The following is an 11,372-nucleotide window of genomic DNA, read 5'->3' on the forward strand; positions in this document are numbered from 1 at the left end:
TGGCTGCTTCAGCAGAGCTCGTGTGTTCACAGTCGGGCTCACGCTGTGGGAATGTGGCAGGTGCTGCTGGAGGAAGGGGTCCTGAATCACGGTACACCTTTCCCGTTTGCTGTAGTGACAGCCAGCTTAACAGACGGGTCATTCCTACTATGCAGTACCTTTTCACATCTTTATTTGTCTTAAAGTCTTGGTAAAAATATTAAACTCACAAATTACACTACTTAAATTGGAAATCATATTACTTAGATTTATTTTATGACAATTAAATTATCATATTGATTTATTTTTTTTCACTACACTGGTTTGAGGGAATTTTTATTTTATTTTAAGTATTGTAGATATTTCTTAATTTTCTTTTCTCTGATTCTTTCTGCGTGTTATTATTTTATTTTAACCTGTGTTGGTTTAGTATTATTTAAATACTGTTATAGTATTTATTAGCATTTTGAATTATCTTTTCTTTTTATATTTTCTGTTTTGATTTTTATTTTTTATAATTATTTTTTTTTTTTTTGTGGTTTTCAGTTTTAGTCATTTTGTTATGTGCTTTTGTCATTTTTTTATATTTTTGTTTAGCTTCAATTTAATTTTAATTCAATTTTACGAACTTTAGTACATCATTTTTTCAGTTAGTTGCCAATGCAGCATTTAATTTTTGTTTAGGTTTTTCGAGTTTCATTTTTTAATCTATTATTTATATTTTATTTTATTTTATCTTTATTTCAATAACTGAACATAATTTTCCACTCATTTTAGTTTTCGTTAACGATACGAAGTAATCAATTAGGTTTTTTTCACTGACCTCAAAATCACTTGCCATCATGTATTTGGCAACAAGGTCTTTAAAACCTGGAGAAAGATATCTAGTGTTCCCATTCATCTCAATGGCACTTGTTCAGCTGTCACAGCTCTATACTGCATTAAAGAAATGACCCAGCTAATTAAACCCAGTAATAGCTTGATAAAATAAAAAATATATTTTTTAAATGACTCTAATTAGAGCTTATGAACAGATTCACGTACCAGATCACATGTTGTATTTTATCTCTGTTCTTTCTTTTTGTTATGTTGACAGTCGACCATGAGCTCAACTTTCAAGATAAGTACCACTTTTACCGCTTCCTTGATGACGAGGAGGAAGATGCGGTGTTGCCTAGCGACGATGACAAACGTGAAGCTGAGGAAGAGCTGCAGGAGACCCTCCTCATCCTTTCCCAGATCGGCCCTGACGCACTAATGCGAATGATCCTCAGGAAACCGTGAGTGACCAACAGTGCCCCCTTGCAGTATTTATTCATGTGAAATGTGCATTTGGTTCCATTAGAACAGGAGTGCTAGATACTGTATAGCCTACCTCTTAAGCGATGCGTTCATATCTATTTGCCCACATTGTCCGCTTTTACTCTTCCTGAACTATTCTACCCGTCTTTCTTTTTCCCTTCTTCTCTTTATAGGCCAGGTCAAAGAACAGCTGAAGACCTGGAGATTATTTATGATGAGCTGCTGCATATCAAAGCTCTCTCTCATCTATCTAACACTGTAAGTCCTCCATTGCAACCTCTGTGCCTCATGTACACACAGTAATGCCTGATATCAGCACTGGTATGAGCAGACTAACACGAGCTGTGCTGTGCTGCCCTCTGCAGGTGAAGAGAGAGCTCGCTGGTGTCCTCATCTTTGAGTCACATGCCAAAGCAGGCACTGTCTGTGAGTTTCAGTGTCTCTTTGCTGCTCTTTAAAATCTGATAGCTAAATTATACACACTTTAATATCATTGAAAGATATATAATGATAGATACACTACTGTTCAAAATTTTGGTGTCAGTAATATTTTCTTTTTTAAAGCGCACCAAAGCTGGTTTTGAAAATTCGCTTATGCTTAATGAGGCTGTATTATTTTTTATTATTATTAAAATAAAATAAAAACCAGGAAAACCAGTAAATATTGCAAAATATTATTACAATTTAAAATAACTGTTTTCTATTTTAATATATTTTAAAATGTAATTTATTCCTGTAATGAAAAAGCTGAATTTCCAGCAAACATTACTCCAGTCTTCAGTGTCACATGATCCTTCAGAAATCATTCTAATATGCTGATTTTCTGCTTAAGAAACCTTTGTAACATTTGTTATTGAAAACATGTCTGCTGCTTATATTTTGTGGAAACCATGATACATTTTTTGTAGCATTATAAATGTTATTATTGTCACTTTTGTTCAATTTAATGCATACTTGCTGAAAAAAAGTATTATTTTCTTTAAAATATTTTTTTTCCTTAAAAAAAAAAAACTTTACTGACCCCAAACTTTTGAGTGGACTATGCTGGTTGCCACCACTGTACTTAGGTTTTAGGACCCCGTTACGAAAATATCAAATAAAAATATATTTTTTCTTCATTTTTCTTGCACTCACTGACTCCAAACTTTTGAACAGTAGTGTAAACACTCATAGGTTGGCTCATTCATGTTCTCTGTGTGTTCGCTTTCTATATTTCAGTGTTTAATCAAGGGGAGGAAGGCACTTCTTGGTATATTATCCAGAAGGGATCAGTAAATGTTGTTATCTATGGCAAGGTAATGTCAGCTTACATGAATTCTGTTTATTCATGTTAATGTTAAATGACTACATACATTTTCACTTATTTATGTCGAGTGATTCTAGTGGCAAACACTGTTAGATGATTTCAGACTGAGTCCTGGTTGTGTTTAGGGTGTGGTGTGTACGCTGCATGAAGGAGATGATTTTGGCAAACTGGCCTTGGTGAACGACGCCCCCCGCGCTGCTTCCATCGTACTCAGAGAGGACAACTGCCACTTCCTGAGAGTGGACAAAGAGGACTTCAACCGGATACTCAGGGTACACAGACATCTATCAGTTATCATTGAGACATACAAGCACCAGGAGAATGAGTAGTTAGTGAATCTTTGAACCTTATATAGTGCTAAAATTAAATCTTGATTGCATGTATTTTGGTTTGTGCATATGTTTGTTTGTGTGTGTAGGATGTTGAAGCAAACACTGTGCGTCTAAAAGAGCATGACCAGGATGTTCTGGTACTACAGAAGAGTCTCCGGCCCTCCAGCCATGGAAACATCCCAGCCCACTTCAAGTATATGATCACATCCATCAGTCTGCTCAGTTTATCCTTAAATTTCTTGATCCATTAACAATAAATGAATCCATCCATGCATTTATTTAAACAAACTACATTTGCTATGTCTGGGTTTGCTGGACAGATACACTGTGATGTCAGGCAGCCCAGAGAAGATTCTGGAGCATCTGCTGGAGACGATGCGACTGGACATTCATTTCTCTGACCCAGGTACTGTACCTTCTCATTCATCGCTGAATAAGATTAATCACTTAAAAATTTGTATTGAAGGAACAGTTCACCCCAAAATGAAAATTTGGCCATCCCAGATTTTGGAGAAATTTAGCATCAGTTGCACGCCAAAGGATCCTTTGCAGTGAATGTGAATGGGTGCCGTCAGAATGAGAGTCCAAACAGCTGATAAAAACATCACAGTAATCCACACCTCTCCAGTCCATCAATTAATGTCTTGTGAAGTGAAAAAGCTGTGAGTTTATATAAAACGAATCCATCATTACAGCATTTTAACTTTAAACTGTTCTTTCTAATGGAACTATGAGTCCATGATCTATAATAATGCCTCCTCCAGTCAAAAGTGTCCATCCCCTGTTGTCCTCTCACATCAAAATCTACCAACCTATTTGTTTAGAATTATTTTGGACTGTTTTTGCTTGTAAACAGTGCTTGATCTGTGCATATTTCTCTCCTGAATTAGACGAGATGACTTTTTATTACTGGAGAAAGCAATATACTGTATGTATAGAGGGCTGTTTGAAGTTAAAAATGTCTTTTTAATGGATTTTTCGTACAAACACACAGATTTTTACTTTACAAGATCTTAATTGATGGACTGGAGTGGTGTGGATTACTTGTGGATTATTGTGGTGTTTTTATCAGCTGTTTGGACTCTCTTTCTGACGGCACCCATTCACTGCAGAGGATCCACTGGTGAGCAAGTGATGTAATGCTAAATTTCTCAAAATTTGTTCTGATGAAGAAACAAACTCATCTTGGATGGCCTGAGGGCGAGTAAATTCTCAGCAAATGTTCATTTTTTTAATTAACATTAACATTAACTAATTTTAAAATTATTTTTCACCCACAGACCCAGCTCTGGATGATTTTGTGCTCATGCACTGCGTCTTCATGCCCATCAGCCAGCTGTGCCCTGCCCTTCTGGCCCAATATCCTTCTAGTGGAATCAATCAACTAATCAACCATATCTATCTATCTATCTATCTATCTGTAAGAACAGCATGCTGTTTTTGTAAGTATGCATATATTCCTTAGCGTGTGTGTACCTACCACTCTCAGGCTTCTCAGGGCTCAGAGCAGGAGCGTCTAGACTACTCTGTTGCCAGCAAGAGACGGGTGCTCAGCTTGGCTCTGCGCTGGGCTACCCTGCAGGGCCACCATCTGCTGGAGGATGACACTGCGCTCAGCTTTGTGGAGGTTAGAAGCATACACAAACATACACATGCTGGCATAGAATCACTTACCACCAGTCTGCATAGAGATTTGATAGTCAGATGAGTGCATGAAACCAAACTGATTATTATGCATGCTGAATGTGTTTCGTGTGCATTCAGGAGCTGCACGGGTTCGTATCTAATGATGCAAGAGTTTTGCGTCCAGTGAAGGAGCTACTGCCTGAGCTGGAGAGGATCATGAAACAGTAGTAGGTTTTTAGTGTGTTGTGTATGTGCCTTTTGGGCTGTTATTATTAGCATAATCTGACTGGTTATTGTTACTGATGTCCACATGTGTCTGTTCCTTTTGTGGTCTCAGTCCAGATGATGCACGAACCTCTCAAAAAAAGGTAATGTAGATCTGCTTTCTTATACTTTATGCATATTGTTTATAGATCTACTGTATATGTGGTCTAAATTTGATTTTTTTTTATTATTATAAATATTTTGCCATGTTCATATGCATTTGTTTTTTTTTGGTCTCAGCATAAAGTCCTCCTGAGACAGTTCAGCTCTGGAGAGGAGAGGCTTGCAAAAAAGCAGCCAATAAGGAGCTTTGATGACAGTGAGTATACATATATATTTATATGAACCATTAAGAATTTGGAAAAAAAATTAAAAAATAAATAAAACAAAGAAAAGTTATGAGTGTAAAAACAAATGAATATGAAATACGAGATGTGTCACTATTTCTAGGTCACTAATAAATACATTTGTTGAAAATAACCTGGAAGACTCTGATTGTTAACATAATTGCCAGATTTTGCATGATTTCAGCTTTTCAGCTGATTTCAGCTTAAGTACTGCTGTCAATGAAAGAAAAAGGGGGACCAAATACTAATAAAATATTCGGACATGCATGTTAATTTTAAACGTTTAAACTTCTAAACTTTTATTTTTATTATCTAAACATTTCACTTTTTCTTCTGGCAAAATGGAATGTTTTCTATGAAGGTTAAGGGAAACTTCTGTTTTATCCTTTATCATTTTTATCATTACGGGATTGTTACTTTTGAACGTTCTCTGAACATTGTGAAACAAGTAGTGACATTAAAAAAAATTTGAACCTCCAACTAAAATTTTTCAGATTAAACATTCCATGAATGATGTATAAATAATGTTTTTCTGCTAATGTTTTGAAAACATTAATAACTGTGAATGAATGTTCTGTTGATGTTACTGGAAGAACGTTTGTTCATATCTTTGAGATTCTTGACAGAGTGTTAGCCGGATTTCTGAGAACATTCCCTGTTGTTGGGATATAAAATATATCAAATCTGTTTCATTTTTGGAATGAATGAATGAATGAGCATTCATCAGACAATCGGACAATCACTCAATCAGTCAGTCAGTCAGTCAATCAAATTTCCTCTCTCTTCTTTGTCTTTCTATGTGTCTAGTTCTCTTGAAGGTGTACTGCAGCGATCACACTTACACTACTCTTCGTGTTCCTGTGCTGGCCACAGGGAGAGAAGTGACCGCAGCTGTAGCAGATAAACTGGGATCCACTGAAGAGCTGCTTTTGATAAACCTCAGCGCATCTGGAGGTGATCCACATACACACTAATTCATGATGAAATATTAGTTGCCCTTGGAGATGTGACAAACAAATACACACAAGACATTGTAGATATTCAGCCCTTTTGTTGCTCTAGCAACATTCTGTATTGAGGCACTCTGTTTCTGTATTATATAATCCACATCCAGATCAGTTTCAAACTAAACCTTTCAGAAGTACTAGCATAACTTTAAATCATGTAACAGGTTGAAGTTTATGTGGTAGTCTAAATATTAATGATAGTAAATGCAGTGCATAAAATCTATCATAAAACGTATTAGGTGTTGATTGTACAGCTGAAAAAGTGTTCAAAATGTGGTTTGTGGTCTGGCTAATTCTAGGCTTTATTTCTGTGCAGAGAAGCAGATTTTAAAGCCCAATGATGTATCAGTGTTCCAGTCGCTAGGAGTGAACGGACGATTGTTTGCCTGCTCCAGAGAACAGCTTGATTCACTGGTGAGACCAAATGTGAAATATTCAAGACACTTAAAGGAATAGTTCATCCAAAAATGAAAATTTGCTGAAAACACCTTCAGGCTATCCAAGATGTAGATGAGTTTGTTTCTTCGTCAGAACAGATTTGGAGAAATGTAGCATTACATCACTTGCTCACCAATAGATCCTCTGCAGTGAATGGGTGCCGTCAGAATGAGAGTCTAAACAGCTGATAAAAACATCACAATAATCCACAAGTAATCCACACCACTCCAGTCCATGAATTAATGTCTTGTGAAGCGAAAAGATGTGTGTTTGTAAGAAACAAATCCATCATTAAGGCATTTTAAAACTTTAAACCGTCAACTCTAGCCAAAATATGAGTCCATAATCCATAATAACACTTCCTCCAGTGAAAAAGTCTGTCCCTCATTGTCATCTCACATCAAAATCCACCATCATATTTGTTTAGATCTGTTTTGGACTGTTTTTGCTTGTAAACAGTGCTTTATCTGTGCATATATTCAGATGATACGACTTTTTCACTGGAGGAAACATTATTATGGTTAGAGGGCTTGTATTTTAGCCGGAAGCAGTGGTTTAAAGTTAAACACATCCTAATGATGGATTTGTTTCCTATAAACACAGTTTTTCACTTCACAAGAATTAATTGATGGACTGGAGTGGAGTGGATTACTTGTGGATTATTGTGATGTTTTTATCAGCTGTTTGAACTCTCATTCTGACGGCACCCATTCACTGCAGAGGATCCAGTGGTGAGCAAGTGATCTAAGGCTAAATTTCATGATAAGTTTCTTCATCGGAAAATGTCCTGATGAAGAAACATACTCTTCTACAACTTGGATGGCCAGAGGGTGAGTACATTTTCAGCAAATATTTTTCGTTGTGAACTTGAACTAGACTTGGTGAGCATAAAAGACCTTTCAAAAACATCTAAATTATTCTTAAGTGTGTAAATATTTTTGTTGACACTGGATATGTGAATATTTGTAGGGTTTGTATTTGTGTGTATTTAGTAATGACTGTGTATATGTGTGTAGAATCCGCTTGCAGAGCAGGAAGGTCCCTCCACTGGCTCTATGTCCAGTTTTGAGCTGATGAGCTCTAAAGATCTGGCCTTCCAGATGACCCAATATGATTGGGAGCTTTTCAGCTGTGTACATGAGGTAAAGATGCACATACAGTGATACACACACACACACACACACACACACAACTTACATTTTTAACCCACAAAATGTGTAGTTTGACTGTGTGTGTGTGTGTGTGTGTGTGTGTGTGTGTGTGCGCAGTATGAGCTGGTCTATCATACATTTGGACGGCAGGCATACAGACGCTCTACAGTAAATCTGGAGCTGTTTCTGAAGCGCTTTAATCAGGTGCAGCTGTGGGTGGTCACAGAGGTCTGTCTGTGCGGCACGCTCAGCAAACGGGTACAGCTACTCAAGAAGTTCATCAAGATTGCCGCCCAGTGAGTTCTCCAGCACACATATATAAATTCACCAGAACTCACATGAATTTGCACTGGATTCGATGCATTGTGTGTTATATTGAATTGATAAGCACTTGATATATGTGTGCTGTGCATTTATTCCCTCAGCTGTAGAGAGTTTAAGAATCTAAACTCTTTCTTCGCCATTATTATGGGCATGTGCAACCCAGCCGTCAGCAGACTCAGCCAGACATGGGAGGTCAGTGCCATATCACAACTAATATATAATAAGTCTGTTTTAAAACATGTGCCATATTTTTAGAAATATAGTCTTTGTTTTAATGTTGGTTTTATTTTCGGAAAAGTGTTTAAAACCATTTTAAACTAAATCTTTAAAATCCTTAATAAAAATGTCAAGTGCAGTATGTCAAAAAATTGCATAAAAAGGTCAAATTAGCAGATTTTTAGAAGACTTGACATGTCTGCATAAAGATAATGAAATATTATGGCACTAAATGTTTTTGTTTTGGTTTTTAATTTCAATATTTTTTTTCAAGATTTTTATTAAACTATCAAGACAATTTGGACTTTAATGGGTTTAACGTAAACCATACAAAAGGTTTATTCAAGTCATTGCAATTTTTAAATAGATTAAATGAATATGCATATGTTAATAATTTTTTTTATTTATTTTTTTTAGAAACTGCCTAGTAAATTCAAGAAGTTCTACGCAGAGTTTGAGAGTTTACTAGTGAGTCTATTTCAAACATTTTAAATTCTAGCTCTCTTTCTATAAAGTTATTATTTTGTGATTGAAACTCATTGCTCATTGATTTATGTGTTGCTGTCAGGATCCATCCAGGAATCACCGTGCATACCGCCTCACTGTGGCTAAGATGGAGCCGCCAATCATTCCCTTTATGCCCCTCCTCATTAAAGGTGTGGGCGGGGCCTAGCCCCAATATTCTTAATATTAAGTACTGGTTGTCACAAAGTTCTTTTCTACAGCATGAAATATTTCTTCTATTTCAGACATGACATTCACTCATGAGGGGAATAAAACTTTTATTGATGGACTGGTGAACTTTGAGAAGATGGTGAGTATATATTTTATTTCAGCTGTATTTCAATTAATGGAAATGATTTTTAATTGTTTGAGTTATCAATAACAACACTGAATCTGTGACTTATCTGCACCACTATCTTACCGGCTAGAACATATATATTTACACTTTATTCTCTCCTCAGCGGCTGATCGCTAACACAATCCGGGCGGTGAGGCACTGCAGGAGCCAGCTGTTCAGTGAGTCATCTACACTCTAATTCTTTGCGTCACTAATTCATTTCTCATGATCTGCCCGTTTGTGCTGCCTAGTTAAAAAAGCTACATCCCAGAGTTCAGTCAGTCATATCATATTCATAACAATCTGAGGTTAGATAATCAGGAAAACATAACTGGCCATGTCTAGAGGTAAAAGAGCATGAATGGACATTAAATCACAACAATTGTAAAAATGTCTAAATGTATGTATAAAAATATTGTAAATAAAATCTCATAAAAAGATCCGGCTGTTTTACTTTACAGTAAAAAAACTGGCAGCTGTGGTTGCCAGAAATTCAAAATTCTGTGACAGTGTTTCTAGGCAAAAATGGCGTACTGGTAACCTGTATATTTTACAAATTATAACTGTATATTTCATTAATTGATATAATGTTTTATACCAAAATCTGCTTTTTACCTTAAAATGTACTGATAAATACCATAATAAAACAGGTGCACTAAAAAAAAAGCCATGTGATGAACTAGTTCATCGTGATTGGTTTGTCCATAAAACATAACCAATACTCATATAAATGATGCATAGACACAAAAACAAAGCGCCATCAGGGTAACACACATGCCACTAAAATAATACAATAAACATTACCTAAATAATATGAAATGTAACATACATCTCCTAATGAACATTACTAATAACATAAATAGAAAAGAAACTAAACTATTTGATTCAAATGTAATTATACAGCATGAGATATGTCATGCAGGGACACAGTTTTCACTCAGTTTTCTGCAATTGGTGTCATCTAGAAAATAAAAAAGGGTTATTTAGTATTCAGTATTGTGTAATTTTGTATACCCAGTCCGTTCAAATAATTATTAAAGAGAAAAAATAGCAGCTTTAATCACAACAGGTTCATTTGTAAAAGGTCAAGTCAAGCACATTTCATTGTGGTTTACAATATTCCACACAGTGTACTGGTACTGGAAGCACTGGTTGTTTTAACACTGTTCCCACCTCCATCAGATGCTGAGGTGTCTCCGGCTAGCAAGAACCCACAGGAAGTGAGGAATTACGTGCGTCAATTGAATGTGATTGACAACCAGAGAACCTTATCCCAGATGTCCTTCAGACTGGAGCCGAGGCGGAGCTAAAAACCAATGCTCAGACTTTTTCTCTTGCTTTTCCCTCTCTCTTTCTCTTTGAAATACAACCACTGTATATCCAGTTTACAAAAGTACAACTCAATTTCACATCTATCAGCTGCTAGAGAAGCTGAATGCTGACTGTATGTGCTATCACTGCCAACTGAACTACATGTGCAAGATGCATTCTCATATGTATGATTGTTTGTGTATGTGTGTGAGTTGCATGTTAAATGCCTTCAGTCATAAAAGCTACCTTGGTTGACAGTGTGTGTGTGTGTGTGTGTGTGTGTATGTGTGTGTGTGTGTGTGTGTGTTTAAGCAGAATGCACTTGGTAAAAGTATTCATCCGTCATGTGAGGCTCTAGTTCATTCCCATGATACAACAGTGTAAACCTGCTGCCTGTGCTCAAGCCTGCATTTCTATGATCCTATGAATGGCCTCAATGTCTTGTGGTATGTTGTTTTAAGTCATATAAATGAAAGTATTCTGGCTCAAGGACTTTTTTTTTTACGACTGGTTAAATTGTGTGCTAGTAACTTACCTCTCGCCATAGCCTGTAGCATTATTGATGTCATTTTGTACATTGAGTTTTATTTGTATATTTTTGGGTCGGACCCATTTTGCTAAGTTATCATAATCGGTCTGAGAAGGCCTTTGTTTGTTCTCATCCTGCCTTTTGGAAAGTGAGACGCTGTGCGTGTAGGGCACTTATTTTCTTTTAGGAAAATGTCTATGCCTACCTTGTACATAGTATAATCTAAATAAATGTATCATTGAACATTTGGTGTTGGTGTGTTTGGACTTTTCACTCCAAACATGTGTTTTCCTCTTGTTCCTCTGTTTTATTGCCTTTATGTCTTCTGTCTCTGCTCTGTTTTGCTCTTATTTGTTCTCTGGGACAATAAAGGCTTGGTTTACCCCAAATGAAAATCCT

The 11,372-nt window shown here is 36.3% G+C and overlaps 1 protein-coding gene across 1 annotated transcript in view; it reads left to right on the forward strand.

Moving 5' to 3' along the window:
- Window positions 1-10,702, forward strand: part of LOC107659975 (rap guanine nucleotide exchange factor 4-like) — a 26,766-nt gene extending 16,064 nt beyond the window's left edge. The window contains exons 9-31 of the mRNA XM_016449113.1: window positions 18-91; window positions 1,076-1,259; window positions 1,455-1,539; window positions 1,647-1,707; window positions 2,500-2,576; window positions 2,713-2,859; window positions 3,006-3,112; window positions 3,240-3,325; window positions 4,200-4,278; window positions 4,396-4,546; window positions 4,684-4,772; window positions 4,883-4,913; window positions 5,050-5,128; window positions 5,964-6,110; window positions 6,480-6,577; window positions 7,618-7,743; window positions 7,870-8,048; window positions 8,178-8,268; window positions 8,710-8,760; window positions 8,861-8,948; window positions 9,042-9,106; window positions 9,258-9,312; window positions 10,316-10,702. Coding sequence (XP_016304599.1) covers window positions 18-91; window positions 1,076-1,259; window positions 1,455-1,539; window positions 1,647-1,707; window positions 2,500-2,576; window positions 2,713-2,859; window positions 3,006-3,112; window positions 3,240-3,325; window positions 4,200-4,278; window positions 4,396-4,546; window positions 4,684-4,772; window positions 4,883-4,913; window positions 5,050-5,128; window positions 5,964-6,110; window positions 6,480-6,577; window positions 7,618-7,743; window positions 7,870-8,048; window positions 8,178-8,268; window positions 8,710-8,760; window positions 8,861-8,948; window positions 9,042-9,106; window positions 9,258-9,312; window positions 10,316-10,443 — 2,278 coding nt within the window. The 3' untranslated portion in view covers window positions 10,444-10,702. The remainder of the gene's footprint in view (window positions 1-17; window positions 92-1,075; window positions 1,260-1,454; window positions 1,540-1,646; window positions 1,708-2,499; window positions 2,577-2,712; window positions 2,860-3,005; window positions 3,113-3,239; window positions 3,326-4,199; window positions 4,279-4,395; window positions 4,547-4,683; window positions 4,773-4,882; window positions 4,914-5,049; window positions 5,129-5,963; window positions 6,111-6,479; window positions 6,578-7,617; window positions 7,744-7,869; window positions 8,049-8,177; window positions 8,269-8,709; window positions 8,761-8,860; window positions 8,949-9,041; window positions 9,107-9,257; window positions 9,313-10,315) is intronic.
- The last annotated feature ends 670 nt before the right edge of the window (window positions 10,703-11,372 follow it).

The sequence above is a fragment of the Sinocyclocheilus anshuiensis genome, unplaced genomic scaffold, assembly GCF_001515605.1.
Source record: "Sinocyclocheilus anshuiensis isolate Anshui unplaced genomic scaffold, SAMN03320099.WGS_v1.1 scaffold55, whole genome shotgun sequence".
In the NCBI taxonomy this organism is placed as follows: domain Eukaryota; kingdom Metazoa; phylum Chordata; class Actinopteri; order Cypriniformes; family Cyprinidae; genus Sinocyclocheilus; species Sinocyclocheilus anshuiensis.